This window comes from Corvus cornix, chromosome 18 (genome assembly GCF_000738735.6).
Source record: "Corvus cornix cornix isolate S_Up_H32 chromosome 18, ASM73873v5, whole genome shotgun sequence".
NCBI lineage: Eukaryota > Metazoa > Chordata > Aves > Passeriformes > Corvidae > Corvus > Corvus cornix.
In genome coordinates this window covers 4,139,046-4,165,363 of record NC_046347.1, presented here as the reverse complement: position 1 = coordinate 4,165,363, position 26,318 = coordinate 4,139,046, and the positions used below count along the sequence as shown (strand labels likewise).

Sequence of the window (26,318 nt, the reverse complement as noted above, 5' to 3'; positions counted from 1 at the left end):
CAGCCCTCACTGCTGCTCCTTGTTGGGGTCCTGGAAATCCACTCAGCTGAATCTCAGAATCACTGCGGTTGGAAAACACCTCTGATATCATGGAGTCCAACCATTAACCCAGCACTGCCAAGCCCATCACTAAACCATGTCCCTAAGAACCACATCTGCATGTTTTTGGGATGCTTCCAGAGATGGTGATTCCGCCGCTTCCCTGGGCATGCTGTTCCAATGCCTGGCCTTGCTTTCAGTGAAGAAATTTTTCCTGATATCCAGCCTAAACCTCCTCAGGTGCAACTTGAAGCTGTTTTGTCTTGTCCTATCACTTGTTACTCGGGAGGAGAAGCTGATCCCCATCTTCGGTGGATGGACTGGCTCAGGACATCCACGTGTCCTGTGTGCTTTTCATCACTCTGCTCCAAGCCCACAAGCTCCCCCCTCCCTCCTTGGGTTTACCTTCTTTTGCCTGTATTTTTATTCTTTTTCTCCTTTGTTTTTTCTCCCCAGCACAGCTTCCTATGTGCACCTCAAAGCCAATAATCACAGCAGAGGATTTTCGAACACAGCACATCTGAAATAAGAAAAAACTTTTTTTTTTTGCCAGACTATTTAATATTTCCCTGCATAAAATGCACAGGTGGATCCGTGTTTATCAGCACACTGCAGAAAATGGCAGAAGAGGTATAAATACTGATTTAAATAGGTTTTCAATCAAACCTCCTGGAAGGCAGCGGCTTCTTTGCCTGTTAAATGCTGCACCAGGTGCTCCCATGTTTCATCCTGGAGCTAAGTTCAACCTGCTGGCAGCTTCCAAGGGCATGGATTTCGCTCGGAGCACCTCTGAGTGTCACCACTGGGAGACACCAAGTTCTCAGGGTTAATTTGGTTTCTTTCCCAGGTTCCAGCCAGCAGCTGGGTTGATGGAGAGGATCCAGGCCATAGCTCAGAACGTGTCGGACATTGCAATAAAAGTGGATCAGATTCTCCGGAACAGCCTCCTGAATGGGAAAGGTGAGTGTCCTTGGGGGTCCCCACGCTCCAAACACACATCCAACCATGAAAAATTTGGTAAAAATGCTGGGAATGGATTGCTGGTCAGAGGCTGGCTTCCTTGGAAAACTCGTGCCTGCCAGGAGGACGAGTGGTAACAAATCTGAATGGCTGTCAGGAATGGATGCCAGGGAATTAAATGCAAAATTAAAGGTGAGGAGCAGTGCCAGCAGAAGCACCTGGGTAGAAAAATTTGGTGGTTTGGATCCAAATGCACAGGGGCTGGGATTCAGCACCAGGAGAGGCATTCCCATCCCACTGTGGCACTGCTGGGAGTGCCGCTGGGCTCTCCAGATGTTTCTCCACATGGCTGCGTGGTCCTTGGGGTTTAGGCAGAAGATCCTTCCATTGCCTCTTGCACCTCATGCTTTTCAGTCATGGGCAAAGGAGGGCTTAGAGGAGGGGTGGTGGCTTTTATTGACCCAATCACAGAGGGAGAAAAGATCCTGTTGCCTTTTTAGCCACTTTGTGGCTTATTCTGGAACTCACTTTGGGAGCTGAGTCTTCTTCCAGCAGCTCAGCAGGACAGTTTTTCTTGCAAGTTTACAGCATAAAGGCTGTCAAGTATTTCCCTAGATCCTGCAGCCTGCTGACAGGAGTGGGGATAGGTGGGACTTGGGGTCTGGACCAGGCAGAGGGCACAGGGAAGTGCTGGAAACCGACCTGCTGTGATTTAGGGAAGGGGAACATTCCTGGCATTGAAGCAGGGTGGCTTCCTCTGTTTCCTCCCTGATTTGGGAAGGATGCTGAAGATGCTTCATGTCTTGATGTCCTGCTCTATCCAGTGGGATGGGGCTGTCTGCCAGCCCAGCTGTGGCACCAGTGAACATGCTTGGGGGCTGCCAGCCCCATCCCATCTCATCTCATCCCATCCCATCCCATCCCATCCCATCCCATCCCATCCCATCCCATCCCAGCATTTCTAGATGCTCCACTGTCATGTCCCAGCTCTCTCCATGCCCAAATTGTCTCTCTGCAGTGATGGAAGGCAGGAGGGATCAGTGTGAGGTGCCCAGGGACCCCAAATACCCCGACTGTGCAGGGAAGGTGGAGGTGAGTTGGGGTTCCCTGTCTGGGAGAGGGTCTCCACCTGGGATGGAAGCTGCTGGGAAGGGAAGGGAAGGGAAGGGAAGGGAAGGGAAGGGAAGGGAAGGGAAGGGAAGGGAAGGGAAAGGAAGGGAAGGGAACGGCCCTGAGCAGTGACCCTGGGGGTTAAACTGGGAAGGGCAATGGGGTCAGGGGATGTTTTCCAGAATAAAATGTTTGTTAATATTGGAAAGGTGCAGCCCCTTGAAGGAGGAGGAGCAGAGCCAAAGGTGTGGAAAGCAAAGCAGGGCTGTGCTGTGAGGAGAAAACACGAGGGAGGTGTCCAACCTTCTCTGGCAGCCTGTGCTACAGAAATGGGACTCTTTCCCCAGTAATACCCACCCCCAATGTACCTTTAGCTGGAGTGGTACAAAGCACTGAAGCCACAGAATCAGCTGTGAGACCACCCTGCCTGCAGTTTGTGTGTTTAATGCCAGAAGCACAGTGAGGAGGAAGCTCTGTCATGTCGAACATTCCCTGGTGCCCGGGGAATAAGCCCAGCACTGCCCAGAGCAGCACCTCGTTCAGGTGGCCAGGACCTCCATCTCAAATCGGATGTCCTGCCTGACCCAGCCTGCTCTTTGCACCGGAATGCTGCCTGGCACTTGGCCCAGAGCATGATGGCTTTGTCAGAGAGCTTATTTACATCAGCTAATTAAAAGCATCACCCTTTTCCCTCCTCTTCCCAACCTGCTTCAAGCTCAGGCTTCTGCAGGGCCGAGTCTCCCTGAACAGATGTTGAAGGGTGTAAGAAAATGATATGGAGGGGCTGGATTTTTCTCTTCCATGGGTGTTAGCTACCCTTTCCTTCCACGATTTGAGTAAATTCAGGATGTAATGCAATTGTGGAAGGCTGTAATCCCATCTCCCCTCCTGGTGATGGCTGTGCTTTACAGATTGGGCACAGCAACCTGTCCCTGAGCAGATTTGTTTTTGTAGTTGAATTAGGAAGAGGCTGGCAAGAGCCCTAGTGGGGGATGATAAATCATTGCTCTGGTCCCTGGTTATTCTCCTCCATGTGAAATCATCCCTGGGGACTGCTGGCAGATCTGTCTCCCTGCCCTGCTGCTCCAGGGGCGATGAGATCAGCAGCTCCCCAGCAAAGCCAGCCAGAAGAAATCCCTGTGGTGCATCATTTCCTGGGGATTTATGGCTGTGCCCCCAGGGAAGGCTGGAACCAGTGCAAGAAACTCAGGGAGCCCCCAGCAAACCCTCCTGGCTCTTCCTCTGCCCCACATCCCCTGGAGGCACTGAGTGGGAGGCAGAGTGGGTGAACATCAGCCCCGTGGCACTGGGGCTGGGTTTGCAGCCCTTTCTTCACCCTCTGCACTTCATTTTTATCTCCCAGACAGAGAAAGGGGGTGGAGAACAGAGGTTTTCCATAGCAGGGGCAGCTGGGAGGGCGGTCACGTCTCCCCCATGAGCCCCACGTGTTTCTTTGCCCCTTGCAGTGGATGAGGGCCCGCTGGACCTCTGACCCCTGCTATGCGTTTTTTGGAGTGGACGGCACCGAGTGCTCCTTCCTCATCTACCTCAGCGAGGTCGAGTGGTTCTGCCCGCCCCTGCCCTGGCGAAACCGGACGGTGGCCGTGCCCTCGCCGCCGGTGCCGCCCCGGGCACAGGTAAGGTGGGCCCAGCCTGGCTTCTGCTGGGCCAGGGGCTTGGGGAGAGGCATCGGCATCAAGGCTGCCAGAAATAAACATCCAGTGTCAGCAGGGCTGTGATGCCTCTCTGGTTTTCATGGAACCACAGGATGGTTGGGGTTGGAAGGGATCTTTATGGGCAGGGACACCTTCCAGTAGAACAGGGTGTTCCAAGCCCTGCCCAACCTGGCCTTGAATGTTTCAAGGGATGGAGCATCCACCACGTCTCTTTGCAACTTGTGCCAGTGTTTTATCACCCTCACCATGAAAAGTTTCTTCTTTATATCCTGTCTGGATCAACTCTCTTTTAGTTTAAGGCGTCACTCCTTGTCCTGTTGCAACAGGCCCTGCTAAAAAGTCTGTGCCTGTCTTTTTATAAGCCCCTGTAAGTATTGAAAGCCTGCAAGAAGATCTCTCTGGAGCCTTCTCTTGTCCAGGCTGAACACCCCCAGCTCCCTCAGCCTGTCTCCACAGCAGAGATGCTTCACCCTCTGATCATTTTTGTGGCCTCCTCTGGACCCACTCCAGCATGTCCGTGCCTTTCCTCTGCTGAGGAATCCGGGTTGTCATGAGATGCTCTGGGTGCAGTGGGGCCTCTGGGATTTGGGGCACGAAGTGGAGGAGCTGTGACGGCTCCGGGGGAGCGCGAAGGGCTCAGAGCACCTCTGCTGAGATGGACAAACCTCACCCAGGCTGTGGGGCAGCCCAGGGGTGCCTCTGGCGCCCGCTTTCCCTACACTCACTGTGCAGAGCGTGCTCCTTCCCTAGGCAGCTTTCCGGAGGGACCTGGCTCGCCTGCTGGAGCTCATCGGCACGGGCAAGGAGTCCCTGAGCTTCATGAAGAAGAGGATCCGGCACCTGGCCCAGCAGTGGCTGCGGGCGGCGCGGCGCCTCGAGCAGAAGCTGGCGGGGCGGCAGAGGGACCAGAAACACGTACGGGGGGTTCTCAGGGAACACACGGGGGAGATGAGCCCTTGGGGACACGGGGAGTGGGGACAGCTGGGATGGGAGCGAGCCGGGAGGAAAATTCATTTATGGAAGCACATGGGTCTGCAGGGGCGGTCTGTTGTCCATGGATATGAGTCCACAGGCATTTGGGATGTGGCAGGACTGGTGTTGCTGAACAATGGGGGTGGATTTTGGAGACGGGTGCTGGTGGGTGGAGATGGTGTCCAGCTGCCATTGGAGTCTGACAGGTCTCCTCTGAGGATAAGCTGAGGTTCCTGGCCCTCCTATTGGTATTTCTGTGGTGCCTTCTCCTTTGGCCCCTGTGTGCCAGGAAATCCAGCTCTAGTCTGTGGTTCAGACTGGGATGGACATGGAGAACACGAGCCTGGGACACAGAGTGGCAGTCAAAGGGAGCTGCCAAGCTCTGACCACTGGCTCTGTGCTAACTGGACATAGATCTTTTATCTGCACACCCGACTGAGCTCCGTGAATAATTACAGCCTGCAAAGGAGCTGGAGGGAATCACAGACCATAAGTCATTCTGGGCTGGAAAACCCAAATTGTCCCTTTCCCTAGTGCTGACCCCTCTGCTTGTCCCTGCAGATCTTGATCCATATTGGCTTCCTGACAGAGGAGTCGGGGGACGTTTTCAGCCCACGGGTGCTGAAGGGAGGCCCCCTGGGTGAGATGGTGCAGTGGGCTGACATCCTGGCTGCCCTCTTCGTGCTGGGACACAGCCTGAGGGTCACGGTCTCCCTGAAGGAGCTGCAGAGGTGGGTGCTGGGTTGCATCGAGGTCTTGGGTGAAAGCACGAGGTCTGAAAAGGCTGGGGGTGGCTCTTTGCCCACCTGCATCTCAGACAGTGCTGGTGCTGTACTGTACCACCAGCATCATGCCTAGGAGAGATCTCATCCCTTCTACGTCCCAGGACAGTGGGAAGGACTGGGGAAAAGTGATGCTTTGCATGGGGCTGATGTGGACATGCGCCCTGTGGCCCCGGCGCTGGATCCGAGCTGATGCATCACCTGTCCCCTGTCACCTGCCTGGAGCTGGCCACAGGAAAGTTCCCTTTCCCACCCCATTGCCCAGGGATGCTCTCTGCTGGGCTGGTGGCCACATGGCTGCAGGATGCAGGTGTCCTGCAGGTCGCTGGCTCTTCCCACCCTGCATGGCTGCACCCTACCCCTGGGGCTTTGCTGGTGTTGTTTGAGCAGAAACTGTGCCTGCCTCCTTCTCTTCCTCTTCCTCTTCCTCCCTCCTCCACCACAAGGCAAGCAGCTGGGGGGCTGCCAAAGTGGAACCTGCATCTCTTGCAGGGGGTGGTGGCCCCCAAGTTGTCCCTCCTCAAGAGGTGCTGGGAGCGACTTGCGGACCTGTGGGGGGATTTGCTGCTGCTGGAGGCACTTCCCACAGAGGGATGGGCTCTCTCTGCCATGGGATATGGGGCAACACAGGGTGAGAGTGTCCAAGAGGGACCAATATTAGATGGGAAGAGTAAGAGGGAGAAGCTAACAGTGTGCCCTCTTCCTCTCTGCTGATGCAGTTCTGTTATTACTGGGCTGACACTGCTGCCTTCTGTCACCTCATAAGCTTTGCTCACCTCCTTTGAGACATCCCGAGTGGAGGGCAAGTACCAGGGAAATTGCAAATTAGATGGGTTATAAATCAAGAAGCGCCTGAAGCTGCCTCAGGGACTGGGCAGGCTTTGGGAGATGCTAAACCAGCATCGGCCACATAATGAGCCATGCTGAAAAGGGAGTGAAAAACCCCAACAATCCTGGAGAAAAACAACAAAAATCCTCCAGCCCAGCCCCTGCAGCATTCAGAATTAATGAACAGAATTAGCTCCTAACTAATTAGCTCAAAAAAAATCATCCTGGTCCTAATGCAAGAAGCAGCATCCTCTCAAAGAGGCGGGAATGACGCGCTAAATAATACCCGTGTACTGAAGGATGAAAGGAGTTAATGGCTGGCAGGGTTGTGTTGTTGTTGTTGTTGTGTGGCTGTTGTTTGTGTTTTTCAATGACGAACCTCGTGGTGGTGGTTTAGGGAGGGGAGGGGGTGGTTTTGCTGCACCCGTTTCTCTCTGCGAGTGACTCAGGTGAGAGCTGCCCTGCTCCCTGTAGGATTCCCCCTTTCCCAGAAGCCTGGGAGCTTCCACCCCACTTGCAGTGATGAGAACACCTCTTCTGACGTGGATTTGGATGTGGCCCTTGGGATGCCTGGGAACGGCAGCTCTTCTCTTCCCCCTCGTAGCTGAGATGGGAAGCGAGCGAGCCGGGCTGGGGCTGCACATCTTGCCCTTCTCTGTGTCCCAGAAACCATCCCCACCTCCCCGAGCATGTGTCCTCTGCCTGGCTTTGGAGTCCTTTTAAATGCTGGACACCACATTGAGAGCTCACTTTCATATTGATGGGCTGGGGCGAGCAGAGGCAGGACCTGGGGCTGGAGCCGTGTCCCCTCTGTCCCTTTGGAGACCAAGCCCAGCGCTGGGAGGGTCACCACTGGCACCCTCCTGCAGCCCATCAAGAGATGGGTTCATGTGGGTGTCCCGAGGGGGGCAGAGGTTCTGCCCCAGGGGAGGACCGAGTGGTGCCAGCAGTCCTGCAGATCTCTCAGCAGCATCCCTGCTGCTGGGCTGGAGGCTCTAAGGAGTGCTGGGAAAAGCTTTTGCCTCACCACGAGCGAGTGGGAGGCTTAGCAGAACATGTGTAATTAGTCCTGAGTTGTGCTAATATTTGATCTCGGGCTCTTCCTTAAAGCCTGGAGGGGGTTTTATGTGTAGCCACCTTTGGGCAGGAGTTCAGAGAGCCAGGGATGCACAAAGGGCTGGAGCTGGGCTGCAGGGATGCAGCAAAGCTAAATCTGTGTCACTGGGGAAGGGGCAGCCCAGGCACTCTGATTCCTTATCCCTCCTGCCCACTGCACCCTCCTGAAGTAGCAAAGCTTTGCCTCTCTCTAGACTGGGCCTGAATTTGTCCTCTCCCATCCTGGGCGTTTCTTGCTGACCTTGCAGCAGGACAGGCACCAGTGGGGGGTGGGTTTGGGGATATTTTGCTCCAGCAGTGTGAAACGTTGAATCCATCCTTGTGTGTTTTTCTTTGGCAACCCCTGCTCCTTTCATGGCTGGGAGTTGTAGCTGCTCCTGTCCAGCAAGGCCTTCGCTGGAGCGCATAAATTATTCAGCACAGATTAACCTCTGTCCTGGTTTGTTTTTTTTGTCTCTTCACATTTCTGAGCTGATTTTTCTGTGCATATTGATCACTGGCAAGGGATCACTGGAAGATTTGTCTGCATACACTTCAGCCAGTGGTTATCTGAGAGCTGTTCATGATTAGCATCTGTATTGATTGCAATGCAGCAGTGCTTGGAGGTGGTCTGGATTGGGTCTGGATTGGGTCTGGAGTGTTGAGGATCAGGAAAATGAAGGAGGAGAAGTGACACCCTGGTCAAAAAAGCTGGTGATGGAGAGCTGGCAGTGACAACAGGTTGGGAGTGTGACCATGTGTGCTGGGCAGCCCTCCCTGCCCAGCAGTGAGGGGCAGGGGTGTCAAATGATTCTTCCTCTGGTTTAGGGACCAGTGCTAATCTAGAACAAAGATTAGGAGCTCTGGGAATCTGCAGGCTTCACCCCTGGTTCAGCTCAGCCCTGCCCAAATGTCCCTGTGAGGTCTGAGATCACAGCCGTGGAGCTCAGCCCTGGTTTTCCAGGGCCAGTTTATTTGGGTTATCTTTTACCCACTATAGACTTCAAAGATCTGTGAGTTCCACTGCCGAGTCTTACCAGGGGCTATTTTTTCTCCTGTAGTTGAACTAAGTGCAGGTGTTTGTTCTCCTTTGAACTCCCAGTGAATTTGTGAGCTGCTTCTGGTGCCTCTGGAGAGGCAAGGGGTGAAACCCGGGGTTATCAGCTCCCTTCCAACCCAAACCATTCCGTGTTTCTATGTGCTTCTTCCCAGAAGGAAAACAAACTGCCGAGCTGGAGCAGGGAGCCAGGAGCTGTTTTCTCTCCGAGATTTGTGCTGGGTGGGCAGCCAGCAGCTTTTTGAGCCTTGTCTTGAAGCGGGGAGGGAAGAAACATCCCAAATCTGAACGCCAACACTTGATTCTTGCTGAAGACCCCTTGTGCTGTGTTGGTAGGCCAAAAGTGCTTTCAGGGAGGTGAGAATCCAGGCCAGTGTTGGTGTTGTTGCTTGCTTGCTAGGGGAGGAGTGGGAAGTGCCTGAAAGCTCTGAGCTGGGTTGTTAATGAGGCAGCTCATGAGTAGATGCTGGAAAATTACAAGCAGCACTTTGGAGCAATGGCTGTGCCGGCAAAAAAAGCTTTAATAAACCCAGGCTTTTCCTCTGGAGCATCTGTGCCCTGGGGTGAGGCAGGAAGGATCCTCTCAGCCTTTTTCCCCAGGAGAAGCAGCACAATGGGCACTCCTGGAAGATCCAGCTCCTACCCTCATCCTTAAGCCATGTTGGCAGGTCCAGCTGCTTTTCTGGGGCTGAGGGAGAGACTGGGGGAGAAGGGGCCGCAGAGCTGTGAGTTGCTGGGCAGCATCAATCTTGGGGACACTGAAAGGTGATTTTTGCAATTGTCCCCTCGAAATTAACTGCTCATAAAGCAGGACAGAAAGTCGAAGAAAATGGGATTTGATGCCTCATGGGGTCAGGGCTTTCAAAGCGATCCCGGAGCTTAATTGCTCCTGTGTCAAGTTCTGGACTCTTAATTCCAGTGCTGGCAAAGCGCTGGATTTGAAGCACGTGCCTGGATCCCATGCTGGCAGCCCTTTCCCTGCTGTGGCCAGCGTGGGGTTTGGGTGCTGAGCCACCCTCCCTGTGCTGGGGTGGAACCTCGGAGCTGTGGTGGGGTGAGGCTCTGCTCCCACTGCCCCCACTCTCCTCTCAGTGCCTGGGAGTGCAGCGAGAGCTGCAATTTCCCTGCCCTTTCCACACTCACCGAGGTGTGCTCAGGCTGCAAAAAGGGCTGTTCAGATGGAAACACAATGTCCAGAAAGCACATTTCTAATTATCTCCTGGCAGATAAAAGCCATCTTTCCGTCTTGCATCTGTTCACATGAAAACCTGTGCCATGCCCAGGCTCTGGCTTCACTCCCCTCGCCAGCTGGCAAAACCAGTCCTGCTGTTGTGTGGGAGAGACAGGAACTGCTTGTGGAAACAGCCAGAAGTGGCCGGTTCTGTGTGATCCTGATGGAGCTGCATGGAAAGGCTGTGGGACTGATCAGCTCTGCACTGGTGAGGAGGAACCTTCAGCCTTTAATGAACATCAGGTGCTCCCGGTATTCGAGTCCAGCCTGGCCTTGGACACTCCCAGGGATGGGGCAGCCACAGCTTCTCTGGGCAGCCTCTGCCAGGGTCTCACCACCCTCACAGGGAAGAATTTCTTCCCTTTTTTGGAGCTGCTGGAGCAGCTGGGGCAGCAGGAGAACAGCCCTTCTGTCCCATGTGAGTGCTCAGTTTCTGCTGCTCCCTGAAGGAATCCAAGTATTTATTTCTCCTTTCCTGGGAAGTTTCTTCACTATTTGCTGAATCTGTGACCAGAAAGAATTGTTTGTTCTGGCACCCTCCTGTGCACCTCTGGGTCTTGGAAATAAATAAATGGATTGCTGAACTTCCCCCCTGGATGAGTAGGGCTGTGTCAAACAAGATCAATGATGGGCCAGGCGCACCTTGTGAAAGTGAAACCATTGCAGGTGGCTTAAAAATCATGCTGAAATTGCTTGGAAATCCTCATTTCTAGTGAGTGTTCGTTCCAGCAGGGGGAAGAGCTGGGAGCAGAGGGCAGGCAGTAGGATGTTCATGTCCTGGGCTTAGATTTGCACTTGTTGATTGTGATTGGGTTGTCACAGACCCCTGGGAGCTGGCTCTGGCACCTTTTATCCCTGGATAACAACATCCCTGTGCCTGCTGGGCTCTTGCAGACTTGGAGAAGGTGAGGGAGTAGCGAGGACAGGAGCTCTGCTCTGTTCTCAGCCTTGCTGATGGCAGCAGATGCGGGCAGAGAAGATGCAATTAAATATAATACAGAATATTGGCCCAAGCTTCCAGGAGATGCCCACGGGATCCATTTAGTGCCGGGCTTCTCAGCACCAGGAGTGATAACGTGGAGAGAAACACTGGGTTAATTTGTAAATAGGTCAATGGGATGTAAAGATAACCCCGCAGTCATCTGACTCCAGAGCGCCTGCACCACGCCCGGGGAGGGGACGGTCCCCTGGCTGATTAAAGTACCTCTAAGAGGAAAATAGCAGGACAAGAAGCTGCTGGAGATTTATTCTGGAGTAGGCACAGCTGGTGGAGGCAGCTGGCGGAGAGGCGAGCTCGGCATCCACTTGGATTGGAGCCGCTTCGGCTGCTCCCTCCCGGAGAGGAGCGAGGGCTCAGGCGATGCTCTGATCCGGGATGTGGGATGGAGTGAGCCCCTGGATCACCAGCCAGAGGTGCTGAGCTGGTCACCACCCGTGGCTGCTCTGGTCTGGGAGGTTCCCCCAGGAGCTGGGAGGGGGTGATTCCACAGCAGATCCTTGGGCTGTGCTGGCGGCGAAGGCGGCGTTTGCGCTCATCAATTTTATTTGCGTAATTTCAAGCGCCATTAATAGTACATGGCATGAGGAAAAATCAGGGAAATTGCACTCCAACCATGAGTGAAATTGGGTTTAGTAGAAAATTAGTTGACTTAACTGGCAAATGATGAAAGCCTGAATAAAGAATGTTTAAATAAGGAGGAATAAAAAAAAAAATTCCCCCCCCCCCCCCCCCCCCATCCAAGAGGTGCAGGCTGGATTTGCATGAGTGGAATAATAAAATCAGTGGTTATAAAGTGTTTAGGGAGGATAAGGGGGGTAAATGAAGAGATGTTCTGCTCAAAGCCACTGCTCCTGCTCTCAGAGCTATTCCAGCCATGCAGCCATGGCACAGGGAGTATAAATGGATGTGGCAAGTCCTGAGCACCTGGAGAGGGGATGTGTGGCAGATTGCGGTGCTGATGGGAGCTGGGAGACTCAGACCTGCTCTCTCCACTTGGTGAGAAGGTTTTTGGAGGCTTCAGTGTGAGTTACACTAATTGCTGCCTCCTGCAGCCCCTCGTCAAGCTTGGTTAGGGCTTCCTTAAATTACAGATTACTTTGTAGTGCAGTGGCTTGTGTGACACGTACCAGCTAGAGGACGGCGTGTGCTGCAAGCACAGTGTAATGGTTTGGGGATTTTTAGTTAAATACAAGGTTTATGGGTTGGTTCCACCACAGTGCAGGTTGGTGTAAATCACTGTTTGGCTGGTGTCTGAGGAAAAAGCAGCACTGTGTGAGTGAATGTGATGTTTAGAGATTCCACCTCTACAAAATCCTGGTTTAAAAATTCCCCTTCAGCCTTCCAGGAGGTTGAGTCTCCTTGGTGCCCTGTTTATTGTACCGAGGTGGCTGTGGGAGGTGAGAGTCTTTCTATTCCTGCCATCTTCCCAATCAGTCCTGTCGTGTAAAATTGTGCATAAAAGTGACAAAACTGCAACTTGTTCCCCCTGCAGCATCCCCGGCCAGGCTGCCCTGAGCTGATGCTGAGATTCCTTGTGACAAGAGCAATGAAGCAGCTGCAAAAGCAGCCCTTCGTCTAAAATTGAAATTCTCTGCTTTTCCTGGCTTTGGCCAGCGAGGTTGTTCCACATTTACACATTTTGTGGAGTCCCTGTCATGGTCAGGAGTTTGGGGTGACCCTTCCCTGGTGTCAGGTTGGGATGGGGCTGGAAGAAGGACCTTGGTGCTCAGCACTCAAGGACTTGGGACCACGTCAGAATCATAGAAAAGTCTGAGTTCAGAGGGACCTTTTAAAGGTCTTCTGGTCCAAACCCCTGCAATGAGCAGGGGCATCTTCCAGCTGGTCAGGTTCAGAAGAAGAGGGAGCTGTGGCCAGGAGCAGACCAAGAGCCCTTTATCATATTTCTTACATCCAACAAATTTCTGGCTTTGTGTGGCCCCTTCTGATGTCTGTGAGAGACTGGAGAGCAAATACTTCTGATAATTGTGTCCCTGGATGGGAAAGGCATTGATTTCCTCTGGAAATAGCCATGGGATTGATAGAGGAAATGCTGAAGGGCTCGGCAAGAGGTGAGGACCTCACAGAAGTGCTCCTCAGGGGATGGGCCCTGGGGATGTGGGTCCATTCAAGCTTCAGCTGAGCAACAGATAAACCCCAGGTAGGGCTGGAAAGGGGACTCTCAAGAAGGGAAAATGCAGTGAAATTAAGAGAACCAGTAAGAGAGGTCACAGAGAGCGAAACATTCAAAGCCTGGGAGTGCAAAACCTGACCAGAACTTCTATTCCTTAAAGAAAAGAAAATACCTACAGGCACAGCTGGGATAAATTCCCATCTCCAAACAGGGGCTTGGAGTAAGTGAAGAGCCCAGAAGAAAACAAAGACAGACGTCCTGGCAGGCAGGAACTAAGGGTGAGATTTCACAGAGTCTGAGCTCAGACTTGTGAAATAAAACAGGAATTCCTCAGCCCTGTTGGAAGGACTGAGAACGAAATGGGACAACTGCATGGTGGGAGTGAGACAGCCTGGGTGGACCAAATCAGCTCAGCAGTTTGGTTTTCCATGAGGATGCTGTTGGTTTTTGGGTGTGAGTGGAGTTATGAGGATGAGGAATTGTCATCTTTAGGAGGAAAAACAAAATGCAAGAGCATTAAAACTGAGGAGTGAATCAGCCTCTGAGCGAATTGGCTCTGGGAAATCACAAGTACAAGCAACATGGATTTTTGAGAAACCTGCTGAAGCTGGAAGGTGTCACAGGGTTTTTTTTCTGAGGAGGAAACATGGTCCAGACGAGCAGATGGGCTGTCAGGCTGACATCAGTGGTACACTTGGTGGAACAGCTTTGGAGAGAGGGATTCATCAGTTCACAGAGGTAACTGGAAATGGAAGGAGACACACCACAGGTTTGCCAGCCCGGTATCTTGCTGGATTAATCACATCTCACCCTGGCAGCGAGGTAACTGATGGTCTTGATAAAGAGATTGCAGTCAGTCGAGTTTATCTGGATTTTCATAACACATTTTATCCACTGGAGGAGGGAAGAGGGGCTGAGTGTGGCTGTTTGTAAGGAACTGACTGGAAACCCCCTGAGTGAGACCCAGGGCCCTGCTGCCCCCGTTTTATGGGATTATTTCATAAGCGGGACCGAAAGTGAAAAATATGAATGAAATGTGCCCAACATGCAGGGACAGACAGTGCCAGCAGAGTCAAGGAGAAGCTGAGAGTGCTCTGGGATATGGTGGGTCAGGACTGGAATAAGAGAAACATTCCAGGGTGTGCTGGGAGGGATATGGAGCTGGGAACAGCAAGCTTTAGGCTCAGCTGGGAGCCTTGCAGGCAGAGAGGAGAGGAAAGGTGTGGCTTTACAAGTCTGTCACTGGTGTGACTGCAGTGAAAGTAAACGAAATCTGGTGTCTTCAACAAGAGAGGTCCAGGGGAGGCCATGTGGTGACTGGGATGCTGGTGAGCTCTGGCTGGGGTAACGCTGTGCCTCACAGTCCATGTGGGAGGAGCAGGAACCCAGCTGGAGCAGGTGCAAAGATGGGGAGGCACCAGGACTCTCCAGATCTTTGGAAAGATTTTGGGAAATAAAAACTGGGGCGAAGCAGAACCATCTGCCTCCCCCTCCACCAAAGAGGAGCTGTTTGATGGCTCCTGCTCGATGCCCAGCAGGGAAAAGAGTGTTTGTGCTGCGGGGCTTTGGTGGTGCTGGGGGCTGATCCCTCCCGCTTCTCCCCAGTCACTTAGGGGTGCCTCCAGGACGGGGGAACTGCCCCTTGACCAGTCCCCTGCCTTTCGACCTGATTTACACCGACTACCACGGCCTCCAGCAGATGAAGCAGCACATGGGGCTCTCCTTTAAGAAATACAGGTAAGCAAAGGCACTGCCCACTCTTGTTCTCCATTTCATTAATTAGCAAGCGAAGACTAATGCTAATGACCAATTCAAAAAGCCAGACCCTTTGATTTTACCTTTGATTTTTGCCTGGCTGGTGCCTTGCCGTGTCCCCTGCTGGCATGAGGCATTCTGAGGCTCACGTATTTAGGGTAAAACCTCATTAGAAGAGAGTGACTTGGGGAAAGCCCAAACCCTGCGTGTGCCTGCGCTGTGTGTGTGCTTCCATTCCACTCCTGCAGCCAGGGGTGGGCACACCACGGAGGGGAGTGTGAGCCTTGGGAATTTGTAAGGAGCCCTGTCCCTGGCTCCTTGAGCATCAAGACAAATGTCATTGTCCCCTGGTACATCACCAGCCAGGAAAACCTGTGGTTTAATTTAGTGCTGATAGACCTGCTATTTATTATATTTTTTCCCATCTCTTCCACTATCCTACACAATTTTATTAGAGAGAAAAATGACAAGCTGCGTTATTGCTTTTATTATAAATGCATTTGCTCTTGCATTCAGCTTGTTTTGCTCTTCCCTTGCTTGTTGTTCCTCTTCTCTCCTCAGCCTTGTGCTGGTAGTGCCTGCCTCAGCATTCCCGGGATATTGGGAAAAGCATTAATAAGCCTCGGGGAGGTTCATCATTCTCACAGCTGTCAGGAAGCTGAGGGTCCTGCAAGGGGAAATTGTCCTGCAAGGAGGGAGCAGTGTTGGGAAGGGCTCCTTGGGATGCCCCTGCACCCTCTGCTTGGGGTGCAGACGGGGCACAAGGCTCCTGGAGACAGCAGATGTCCTCAGGAGGTGGTGTCTGCTCCGCAGGTGCCGTGTCCGGGTCATCGACACGTTTGGGACAGAGCCGGCCTACAACCACGAGGAGTACGCCACGCTGCGCGGCTACCGCACCAACTGGGGCTACTGGAACCTGCAGCCCGCCCAGTTCATGACCATGTTCCGTAAGTGGGGACCTGCCAGGGTGGTTCTGAGACCTGCCAGGGTGGTGCTGGGGCTCTGAGATCCTCCACGAGGTGATGCTCGGGCAGTGTCGTCCTCCCCGGCTCTGCTCCTGCTTCCCCTGCCCACAGGGAGCTCCTGCTGGGCCACAGAATGATCCAGGGAGAGACACCAGGCTCCTTCCCCTGGTCCAGCACAGTCAGGGCACAGCCAGCAGCTTCCAGCTGGGAGGTTTTGGCTGCAGAGGCTGGTTTGATTTCAGCTGGGATTCTGAAGGTGAGAGCAGCTCAGGGGTTGGGATTTGCCTGCGGCATGGACGGGAGATGTGCGTGTCTGAAAGGAGCCCAGTGTCCTGCTGGCTGCTGGGTGACTCAAGTGTTCCTTTTTCCTGGCTGGATAAACCCCCTCTGGCAGCCTTAAATACACCTCACTCTGTGAAGAGCTGCTCAAGTGGGTTCTGAAGCCTGGATTGTGTGAGCTGCCTGGATAGGGACTCAAGCTCCATTTTCCTCCACGCTCCAGCGAGGCTCTGGAGCCGGGCTCATCTCGGGCTCTATGCCCAGCCCTGGGGACATCCCAAAAAACTTCTGTCCAGCCACGTCTCTCCTCCCCTTGGTGCCCACAGCTCACACCCCTGACAACTCCTTCATGGGCTTCGTGTCGGAAGAGCTCAACCAGACCGAGAGGCAGCTCATCAAGGCCAGCAAAGTGAGCAGCATGGCCGTGGTGTACGGCAAGGAGGCCAGCATCTGGAAGGTGGGTGTCCTCGGGCTGCTGGGGCGGGCAGAGGTGCAGCTGGCAGGCAGCCCCAGCCTCTGGCTCCTACCCTGAGCTGCTGAGGTGCAGATCTGGGTGTGTTTGTGGAGGACCATCCTTGGCACGTTCCTGGGGGAGTGATGTGACACATCCAGAGCCTGTGAGCAAACAGGGAGAGGCCGGTGGGACACCACTGCCTGCTCCTTGCTCTGGGTGATGCTCCCTTCCAGCAGGCTCTGAGGCTGAGGATTTCGTATCGATGATTTTATGTAATTAATTACAATGATTGCCGTTAATTAATTGCAGTGATTGCTGCATTATGATGGGGATAGTTTATCTCTGCTTTCAAGCGCTCTGTGAAAAGTGCCCCCTGAGCCTGGAACACCTGGGGGAGAGGGGTGGGTCACTGCATGGGGACAGCCCCCCCAAACACCCAAAACATCCCCCTGCATCTCCAGAGGGGCTGTGTGTGCTCCCCCTGTCTTATCCAGAGCTAGCAAACTGCTTTTCCTTCCAGGGCTGTAAAAAGGAGCTAATTCTCATTGTCTGTTGATTTATTTCTATTTTTCCCTCTGTGCACCGCCTGGGGCTGCTCCAGTTGCAGGTACTGTACCACACCAGCTGCTGCTGGGCTTTGCCTCTGCGCCTCTTCTCAGGAGAGAAAAGGTTTTTGTCAGAGTTGACTTTGCCTTGATGTGGGCTTGGTCCTCTGAAGCTGCAGGGGTTGATGTGGGTTGATGCAATGGGGGCTGTACCTCCCCCCCTTCCCAGCTTTTGTGATTAGCAGCTGCTAATCAGCAGGGGTGCTTGTGGTGAGCCAGGACCCAGCCACAGCATTCCCTCTTTGCTGGTGTTTGTGGGTTTTCCATCACTCCCCAGGTCTGGGAGCAAATCCCCCCTGGCTGGGGGGCTCCCTAAAAGCTCTACTGAAACCCACTAGATCTCATTTTAGGAGAACTGTAACATCTTGTCTTATTTTTCTGCCATTCCCTTGCCCTTTCTTATCCAGAAGTTTCCTTGAAGCTTGGTTAGGGTAGTTTGGGAAGGCACTAAAGAGAATTAAAACCTCAGAACGGACATTTCCCTCCACCCTGAGTGCTACAGGCGTTTGCTGTTCTGAGTCAGAACTCACAAACAACATCAGTTTTCCCCAAACTGCGTATTTGGGGTCATTTATTCCTGGGTGGAGAGGCTGGGGCTGGGCCCTGCTGGTTCCTTGAGGCCAGACTGCCTGGCCTTTGCTTCCCATCTTGTGGCACCCCATGGAATAAAAATGGGAATAGAGAGGTTTTTCTTTATTTTGAGTGATTTTGAGGTCTAGAAATGCAAAGAACACCTCCGTCTTCTGGAGCCAGGTGCTTATTTACCAGCCTTGGACCAAACACCCTCTCCAGAGCAGGGTGTTTTTGACATTTAGAAACATTTCATTAAACCTCCCTTCCCTTTATTTCTCATTTCCTACCCCTCAGAACTTCTTGCCTCTGGCTCACAATAGGAGCTGAAGTTTTAATAAGCTGGGAAAGCCTTCAAGAAGTCTCGGGCTCCGTGGCTGAGGGCAGAAATACAGCATTTGAGGAGGCTTTAAGCAACAAACAGAGTTTTCTCAAATTCCCCATTTATAACTCCTTATTCCCCCTGGTCTTTGCTCTTTTGGGGCTGTTGCAGCACTGGAAAATCCAGCATCCAAAGGATGGGCCCTCTGTGGTTTTTTCAAGCCAAAAAAAATCTGCAGCAGAGAAATTGTTAAAATGAAAGGCTGCTTTGGAGCAAAAGGAGGGAAGCCTCCAAGAGACGAAAATTGATGACCCTTTTCATTTTCCAGGTAGTGAAACAGGATTAAATCTGAATGAGAAAATCCTTGGAACTTGTTACTTGGAATAAGAGGCTATTAGCAAGCTCTGGTCTTTGCAGACTTTCCTCTGAACCCTTTAATTCAGCAGCTCCAGAGGCGAAGTTGCCCTTGGAGGGGACAGGGAAGGCAGGAACTTGATGATCAGAGTGATGGATCCTGCAGCCATCCAGGCTCTCCAGGAGCCTGGGGCAGTTTCCAGGGAATGAGGAGGGGAGGGTGGGGATTTTGCACTGCTGTGGGTCTGCAGGTGCTCTGGGACAGCAGTTTGAGAATTAAACCCCCCCTCCATAACCATGGCGGGGAGGTCAGGCCCGTCTTTTAGTGCAGTTCACACCTCTGCCTTCCTCCCCAGGGCAAGGAGAAGTTCCTGGCCATCCTCAACAAGTACATGGAGATCCACGGCACGGTTTATTATGAGACACAGAGGCCACCCGAGGTGCCGGCGTTCGTGAAGAACCACGGGCTGCTGCCCCAGCACGAGTTCCAGCAGCTGCTGAGGAAGGCAAAGGTGGGTGAGCGCACCCCAGGACCCCATCCCCCGTTACCTGTGCTACTCCCAGCTGGGATAATGAACCACGAGCCTCTCAGCTGGGATAATTAGGCAGGAACCGAGCAGAGCACATTTCACACCAAGATGTGCTTGATGAGTTTCTCCTTGCACGCTGTCCGCAAGCAGAGCGCAAAGTTTCCTCATGAATTCATTTATTGCTAAGTGGGGTGGGGTTGGTTTTTTTTTTTTCACCTTACAGCTGTGATAAAAATAAACGGGATTCTTGGAGCGTGTGGGCACATCCCTGCTGCCTGGGGGAAATATTCCTGATTTACCAGCCTAAACAGCTTTGGCAAAGCAATGTTGCTCCACACAGGGCCAGAGTGATGGCTGTAAGCACCAGGAGGGAACTTGCAGCTCCTGGACACCCCATGGCCCTGCAAAGTGGGCTGTGAGCTGTGGAACAGGGGGAATTTTGAGCACTGTTTGTCGAACCGCAGCAAAGGCTCGGCGTGCAGGAGCAGAGCAGCACAGAGGGGATGCTGGTGGGTTGTCTGGGAGGTTTCCCTGCGGGGAAAAAAAACACTCACCAGCACTGGATTTCTGCCTTGCAGCTCTTCATTGGCTTTGGATTCCCTTACGAGGGCCCGGCCCCGCTGGAGGCCATCGCCAACGGCTGCGTTTTCCTGCAGGCGCGGTTCAACCCTCCCCACAGCTCCCTCAACCACGAGTTCTTCCGCGGGAAGCCCACGTCCAGAGAGGCAAGTGTGGTGTGGGGGCCGCATGGGGCCACCCCGCTGTGCACCAGGGCTTGGCCGGCCTGGGGAAGAGCAGCTGCTGTGCTGAGGTTACTTTTATTTTCATGCAAGGTTTCCTCAGTGGATATCTGCAGCTGGGAGATTTGCTTGGATGCAAGGGGCTCTGCTGTAGGTTTGGGGTTTCCAAGGAGAAGGTGGTGCAGGAGCCTTCTGCTGCACCCCAAGCTCCTTCCCCACCAGCCCAAATCCACATCCCCTCCACACCCTGCTCCCAACCCGGGGCGATGCTGCCCTGCTCACCCCTTTGTCCACCCAGAGGGACACTGGGACCCTGCACAGTGTGGCAGGGCTATGAAACCCCTCCCAGGCTTGCCCATCGCTGGGAATTCAATCTAAGTAGAGCAGGAACTCTTTAAAAGTTAAAGGCTCGAGAAAATTGCCTCTTTTATTATTAATAAAGTGGATAATGCGGTGCAAGGCTCCCTTGTGAGCAGGGAGCGAGCTGGGGGACTGTGCAGCTGGACTGGGCTGTCCTGCCCCCCTGTCTGCCCCATGCACCCCCCGAATTAGGTGTTAGCACCCATTCTGGTGGGGCTGTGGCTGTACTTCAGCCTGGAGCTGGGTGGCAGCCGGGGGCGAGGGTTGTGAAATGCCTCAGGGTGTTTATGTGCTGGAGGGGAAAGAGGTGATCAATCTGCCAGGAGAGAAATGAGGAAGGACAGCAACGAGGAGGATAAAACACACAGCTCTTCTCCTCCAGCTGGCAGGCGTTCAGGCCCCTCTGTGATGTTTTTGTGGTGCCCCCAAAACACCTCCTCTGCTCAGCACCCTCTGTCTTCCCTTCCTGGAGGAGATCAGGGCTGAAAACAAAAGAGGTAGATCCCCAAAAATCACCTGTGTGGGTAGCCCAGGGAAAAGCCAGGATGTCAGTACTTGTGGAGCATCAGTGTGGGGGCTGCCTGTGGCATCAGGAGATGCAGCTTCCAGCACTGCTTTCTCCCAGTGCCAGGCTTTCCCAGCCTTCAGTAGCATTGAATTTTGTCCCTGCCTTGTTCCTAGAGATGGCAAACCTGGGAAATGTGGTGCCTTCATGCACCTTTCCTGCTTTGGTGCATTTTTGCCCTCCAGACCCACAGAATGGCTCAGGTCAAGGTTAAATTGTACCCGTGTCACAGAGATGGAGACACTCCGGGCTGCAAAAGGAATTCAGTGTTGTTGGGAATTTTAGCACATCATCCTGAGGCTGGGGAGCAGCTGGGTCCAGAGGAAACCTTTTTCCAGCACTGCCTATTGCAGTGGGTCAAACCCCACTGTGTCTGTGAGGCTGCTGCTCCTCTCTGCCATCCAGCTGTGAGCATTCCAGCAGGGATTGCAAAATCCAGCTGGCCCCGCTGTGTTTCAGGTGTCCTCCCAACACCCATATGCTGAAGACTTCATTGGGAAGCCCCACGTGTGGACTGTTGACTACAACAACTCCGAGGAGTTCGAAGCTGCCATCAAAACCATCATGAGGACACAGGTACAGCTGGGAGCAGTTTTGGGGTGACCTCCCCGCTGCTGGGTTTGGACAAGCAGCAGCAGCAGGTGTTGGAGTCTGGCTCTCCTTTTCAGACATTAATTTCTTTTCCTTCCTCCATTCTGCTTTGGATTTTTTCCCCCAGGGACACGCGTGCTTTGGCACAGAGCACTGTAGGTGTTTCCCCAGGGCAGAGCTGTGCCTTTGAGGGATCCCCTGGGAGTCCCTGGAGCGAGGGGAGGCTGGGATAAGGCAGATAAGGTTTGGGAGCAGGAGGCTGAGGTTGCTGGAGATGCAGAGCAGTTCTGGGAGCTGGTGTGATACAGAGATAAACCCAGAGAGCCACAGCCCTCTGCGCCTGCCTTTCCCCCATTTCACTGATCGTTACCTTTGGATGGAGCCAATCGATGGGAATAACTTCAGGAGCTGCCTCTGCGAGGGATGTAAGGAAGGGGAGAACCCCGGGGAAGGCAGCACTCCTGCTGTGCTCGCTCTGGAAGGGCCCCTCATGAATATTTACCTCCTGCCCGGTGGCAGGAGCCTTTCAAGTTGTCCAGATTATTAAAGTCAGTTTTCCTGGAGGGAAGGAAAGTGCTGATAGCCATTTTGCTGGCAATTTGCTTCGCCTGGGATGAGCCATCCTCTCTAGAGGACAGGGGTGTGCTGTGGAACCTGGGCTCTGCCTGGGGCTGTGGGGGCTCAGGGTTCACGGTGCTGGGTGGGATTTGGGGGGAAAGGTGTGGTGCTGGTCAGAGAAGGGTCGTCCTTGCTTTTCCCTGCATTAGGAGTTGCAGAGGTGGGTGCCTGTGACAGTCTGGGGACCTGATTCAGGTGCTGTGGCCATGCCATAACCCTGGGTCTCACCTCCTCGAGGGTGATCACTGCAGCTCTTCACCTCACTCTCATTTTCTCTGTGAACTTGTAAAGACTGATCAAACCCGACTTAGGAAAACAGTTGTTGTTTTGCACATTCATTCCCGTATCTCGATTAGAATGAAATTAAAAATAATGACATCCCTGCTGCTGTGCTGCCAGGCCAGCTGTCAGAGCTTGACCCTCCACCATCTGGGCTGGAGACAGCCCTGAAGTGAAGGAATTGCTGTGGGTGTGAGGCTGGGAGCTGTTTTGGGAGAGGGAAGGAGATTTTCAGTTTTTCCACAAGAGAAGAAGGAAAATAGTGGAGCCTGGTGCTGCTGTGCTGCTAAAATAATTAAAGAATGGTGAGATAGAGGATGGGGAAAGGGCTGTGCTGGTTCCTGGGCAGCTGTGTTGTGCTGCTGCAGTGTTGACTGGATGTGCACCAGGTCATTTTTGTGCTTAATGGTCTGGTTAAAAATTAAAGAACTGAAAAGGACTTTAGGGAAGGGTTTGGTGGTGTGATGGGCACTGGGCAGGAGGAGCTGGTATCCAGAACTGGGCACTCACTGGAGTGTGCTGCTGCTGTGCCCACCCCCGTTTTGCCCCAAACCAAGCTCCTGTCTCAGCTCTTCTCCGCATTCCCACTCTGGGATCAGGATCCCCACCCCGTGGTCCCCTCCCACAAAACATCCCAGCCTCTGGAATTACCCTCAGCTGCTGGAAGCCCTAAGTTTGCCTTAGATGAACAGCTCCAGTCACTGAGGCCCCATTTGCATTGCGACACGGGGTCGCTCTGGAGAGGAGGGATTCCTTCCCACCGAGGAGTTAATCCACAACTCACCTCTCTGGGGGTTTACAGACATTGTATAAATCCTCCCAGAGCAGAGCAGGGAGTGAGTGTGAATAACTTACAGCAGCCTCTTCCCCCGCCTCCCCCAGCTTTTTATCTTTTAAATAGAAAGGTCTGCTTTATTAGAGATGCTGTCAAGGCAATTAAACCTAAAAATTGACCTACCTTACAGGTTTAAAAGCCTTATTATGGGCTTTGGCTCCAGGAGTCCCTGGGTATCTTGTCTTTAAAATACTGTTTGTTACAGCAGGAACTGAAAACAAGGACATTAGCAGGAGGAGCAGCAGAAAGATGGTAGCTGGGCAATTTAGTGTTCCTCTTCCCAGCCAGTTACTAGAGTTTGGAGAAATTATTTTACTGATTCCTTTTATATTTTTCCCCTGAAGGCAAAATGGGGTGTTCTGTTATTGGAATATCTAATAAATTTGTCTGTGTTTCAGAGTAACCACCATCAATTTATTTTTTTTCTGTCAAAACATTTCATTTCAAAATTACTGGAATGAAATACCATGGTTTTGTTTCCCATCTGCCTGCCTTTGTTTGGAAATACCCTGCCAATTTATTGAAAGGAATGCTGGATCTGAAATGATGCATTTCCCTTTGCTTCACCAACTCAGACAGACTGAATGTGAAACACAGCACTTTCCCCCTCCTTGATGGGTGAAAACATTGAAAATTGAAAACTGACCTGAAATCGATTTTATTTAGGGATTTTTTGTTGTTGTTGTATGACAGAAAAATCACATATCCCGCAGATGTTTTGCATCTTCTAGGCCAGAACTCAGTGAGACATTTTGGGGGATATGGGATGCTGTGGGAAAACTGGGTCTGCCATCAGGTGGAAGCTGTGCTGGGGACCAGGGACTGGGAACCACGATGCTGGGAGCATGTCTGGGGATTTGGGAGCTGGTCCATAAACCTGGCAGTAATTCTGGTGTGGTCGAGCTGACAACAAGCTCACCCTGCTTTGGTCTGGGGGGGATTTGCTGATTGTCAGCAATATTTCTGTGTCACTGCAGCACCCCAGTTTCTCCTGCTGACACCCAGGGCTGCAGCTGGGGGCAGGCTGTGCCATCCCACAGCTTCTGCTGGGCTGGCAGAGCTCCCCAAGTTCAGGGCTGGCTGCTGGCTTTGTGCAGAGAGAGCAGTTGGGATGCAGCCGGCATCCCTCCCAACCTAGTTCTGCCTGAAAGAAACTTCTTCCTTCTGGAGGCAGAGCTGAATCATGCCTGGGACGTGGCTTGGGTTTGCAATCTGTGTTTTTTCCCCCAAGAGCAGCCCTTGTGCTCCCTTCTCTTGTCCTTTCAGAGGTGGCACCTGTTCCAGGTCACCCTCCAGCTGCTGGGGAAGGCTTTTGGCAGGCTGTGTCCCTGCCATTCATCTCACTCAGAGTGGTTCTGGGTTTCCCTGGTGGTTTGCATCCCTGACCTATTTATAAGGAAAATTAAAAACAGGGAAGCACCAAACCCCTCTACCCCAGAGATCAAATCTGGGCACGGGGACAGGGGGCAGAGAGACAAGTGGTGTCCCCCTGGGAAAGGTGATGCTGGAGGCTTTGTCCCAGTGATGGATTCCATCTGTTATCCAGGGGTTAGAGGCCAGAGAAGGAGAGAGCCTTGCAAGCACCACCATTTTCTGGGCCTTCAGCTTTTCCCATTGTCAAAACCAGTCCTCACAGAAGCAATTTAATAGACCCAATATTCTGGCGTAGTGAAGGGAGAAGGCTTCATTATATTAAAGTCAAACATACGGGACTATAATGGAAAATTATACATTTCAGACTATGCCTGAAAGAGCGGCACATTAAACATCACAGTGAAAATAGCTGGTTAAAATGTTCCAGCCTGCTGTTACGTGCCAGCACAGAATTGCATTATTTTTCTACTTATTTGTCTGATGACGTTCAGGTTTTTTTCTCTCCGATTTCTTTTCCTTTTGAATGAAGGATACTTAGGACTCCCTTCCAGCTGGAGACTCTAAACCCAGAGCTCTCGTGGTGACAGCCCCATGGGACACCAGTAACTCCCTGTTGGGCTGATGGAGAGAGCACTGGGGCTGCCAGGCTCTGGCTCTGTGTTCCCCACCTGGGGAAAGGATGGCAAAGTCCATCTTACCAACCCCTCCATTCCCTCCCATGCCATCCCATGCATCATTCTGCAGTGGGATGCAGTGATCCCCACCTCAGAACCCCCCTCCTCCTTTTCCTCCTCCCTCCCAGAGCTCTGGGGACATCCTGAGCTCCCGATGTGAGGAGTGCCATTAAGGACGAAGCTGTGGAGAAGAGGCCGAGCCTGTCAGATTTTAATTAAACAATTATCTTCTCAAAATTGGCATTTTCTCAGTCCTGAGTGCACGAGCTGAATCCTAACAAGACCTGGAGAGGGGAGCAGGGGGAAGTGAGAGTCTTTGGGGGACCCCCTGAGAGAGAGGAACTGGAGGAGCAGGGGCTGCAGTGGGCTCCAGCCCACTCCTGATGCCCATGGGTCCCACAAGGCCCCTGGGAGCCTGTGGAGAGGTGGGATTGCACCTGGAGCATCACCTCTGGACACAGGTGCAGGCACAAGGAGGTTTTGTGTGATGTGCTGCAGCGTTTTGGGGGATGAGGTTGTTTCTGGAATTATGACTGCACTATGCCTGGCGAAAGGGGGTGCTGGGAAAAGCCCCCCATGAAAGCAGTGGTGAGATGAGACTGAGCACTGGTGATGCTGAGCAAGGGGTGGTTTGTCTCCCCCAAACTGGTACCAGGCAGCCCCAGCACCCAACCTGGCTCTGCACAACTGAGATGGGCAATTTTGCTTTGTGAGGACTCTGCCCCAGTTAGCTGAGAGCCCATCAGGAATTCAGAGGCAGGATCGGTGCCTGTCACTGTGTCAGCCCTGATTAGCGTGCACATCTGTAATTAGATGGAGCAGCTGTGATTTCCAGCCTGCCTGAGATCTCAGGTGGGATATTTATGGCAGGGAGATGCTTAGAGGGTTCTCAGCAGACTGAGCCTTTGAGCTTGGTTTTGACAGGTACTTCAAAAGGAAATGGCTATTTTGGAAGTGCAGAGCTCAGAAAATAGAAGCAGCAGTGTTTTCTGGATTAATTATCTTTGGGTGGTTTTGCTTAAAATCTTTCTGAATAAAGCTCTGCAGAGATACACAGGGTAAAAGGGGGTCCCAGGACTGGCCCCTTCCATGCACCCACCTCCTGCACCTCATGGAACATCTCTCTGGAAAAATAAGGGGCTGTGGAAAAGTATGTCTTCCCAGGGCAGAAAGTTCCTTAAAAATTAATTTGTTCCAGAGGGAAGGGGGACATCAGGCACAGCCCTCGTGGCAGTGCTCTTCCCACGGGGAAAATCACTACAGACCTGGGAGCAATGGTCAGGCACTGGTCCTGCTGAGGGCAGAGAGCCTGGCTGCCTTCTCCTGCCTGCCCTGGAACCTGTGCCACCACATGTGCCAGCTCATGTGGGGACACTGCTGAGCCACAGTGCAGAGGAGGAGGTTTGCCATGCCAGGACCTGAGGTGACTCCCAGAACTGGGAGGTGTCGGGAAGTGAGGGCAAGCAGAGCCTCCTGGAGACCAGGAACATTTTGTAACCCACACTGAAAATATCCCATGGTTTGAGCACTGCTGACTCTGTAGAGAGCAGTTCTGGACATGGAGGTG

General features: G+C 52.8%; 1 protein-coding gene across 2 annotated transcripts in view; it reads left to right on the top strand.

The window, feature by feature from the left end:
• MGAT5B (alpha-1,6-mannosylglycoprotein 6-beta-N-acetylglucosaminyltransferase B) overlaps positions 1–26,318 on the top strand; it is a 64,673-nt gene that overhangs the window by 35,101 nt on the left and 3,254 nt on the right. Inside the window, exons 4-15 of one of the 2 annotated variants that reach the window (XM_039562331.1) lie at positions 887–999; positions 2,018–2,091; positions 3,576–3,746; positions 4,536–4,700; positions 5,319–5,488; positions 14,487–14,618; positions 15,450–15,583; positions 16,207–16,337; positions 16,936–16,941; positions 18,542–18,697; positions 19,294–19,440; positions 20,840–20,956. In XM_039562331.1, coding sequence (XP_039418265.1) covers positions 887–999; positions 2,018–2,091; positions 3,576–3,746; positions 4,536–4,700; positions 5,319–5,488; positions 14,487–14,618; positions 15,450–15,583; positions 16,207–16,337; positions 16,936–16,941; positions 18,542–18,697; positions 19,294–19,440; positions 20,840–20,956 — 1,516 coding nt within the window. The remainder of the gene's footprint in view (positions 1–886; positions 1,000–2,017; positions 2,092–3,575; positions 3,747–4,535; positions 4,701–5,318; positions 5,489–14,486; positions 14,619–15,449; positions 15,584–16,206; positions 16,338–16,935; positions 16,942–18,541; positions 18,698–19,293; positions 19,441–20,839; positions 20,957–26,318) is intronic. The other variant, XM_039562332.1, reaches the window with a different exon arrangement.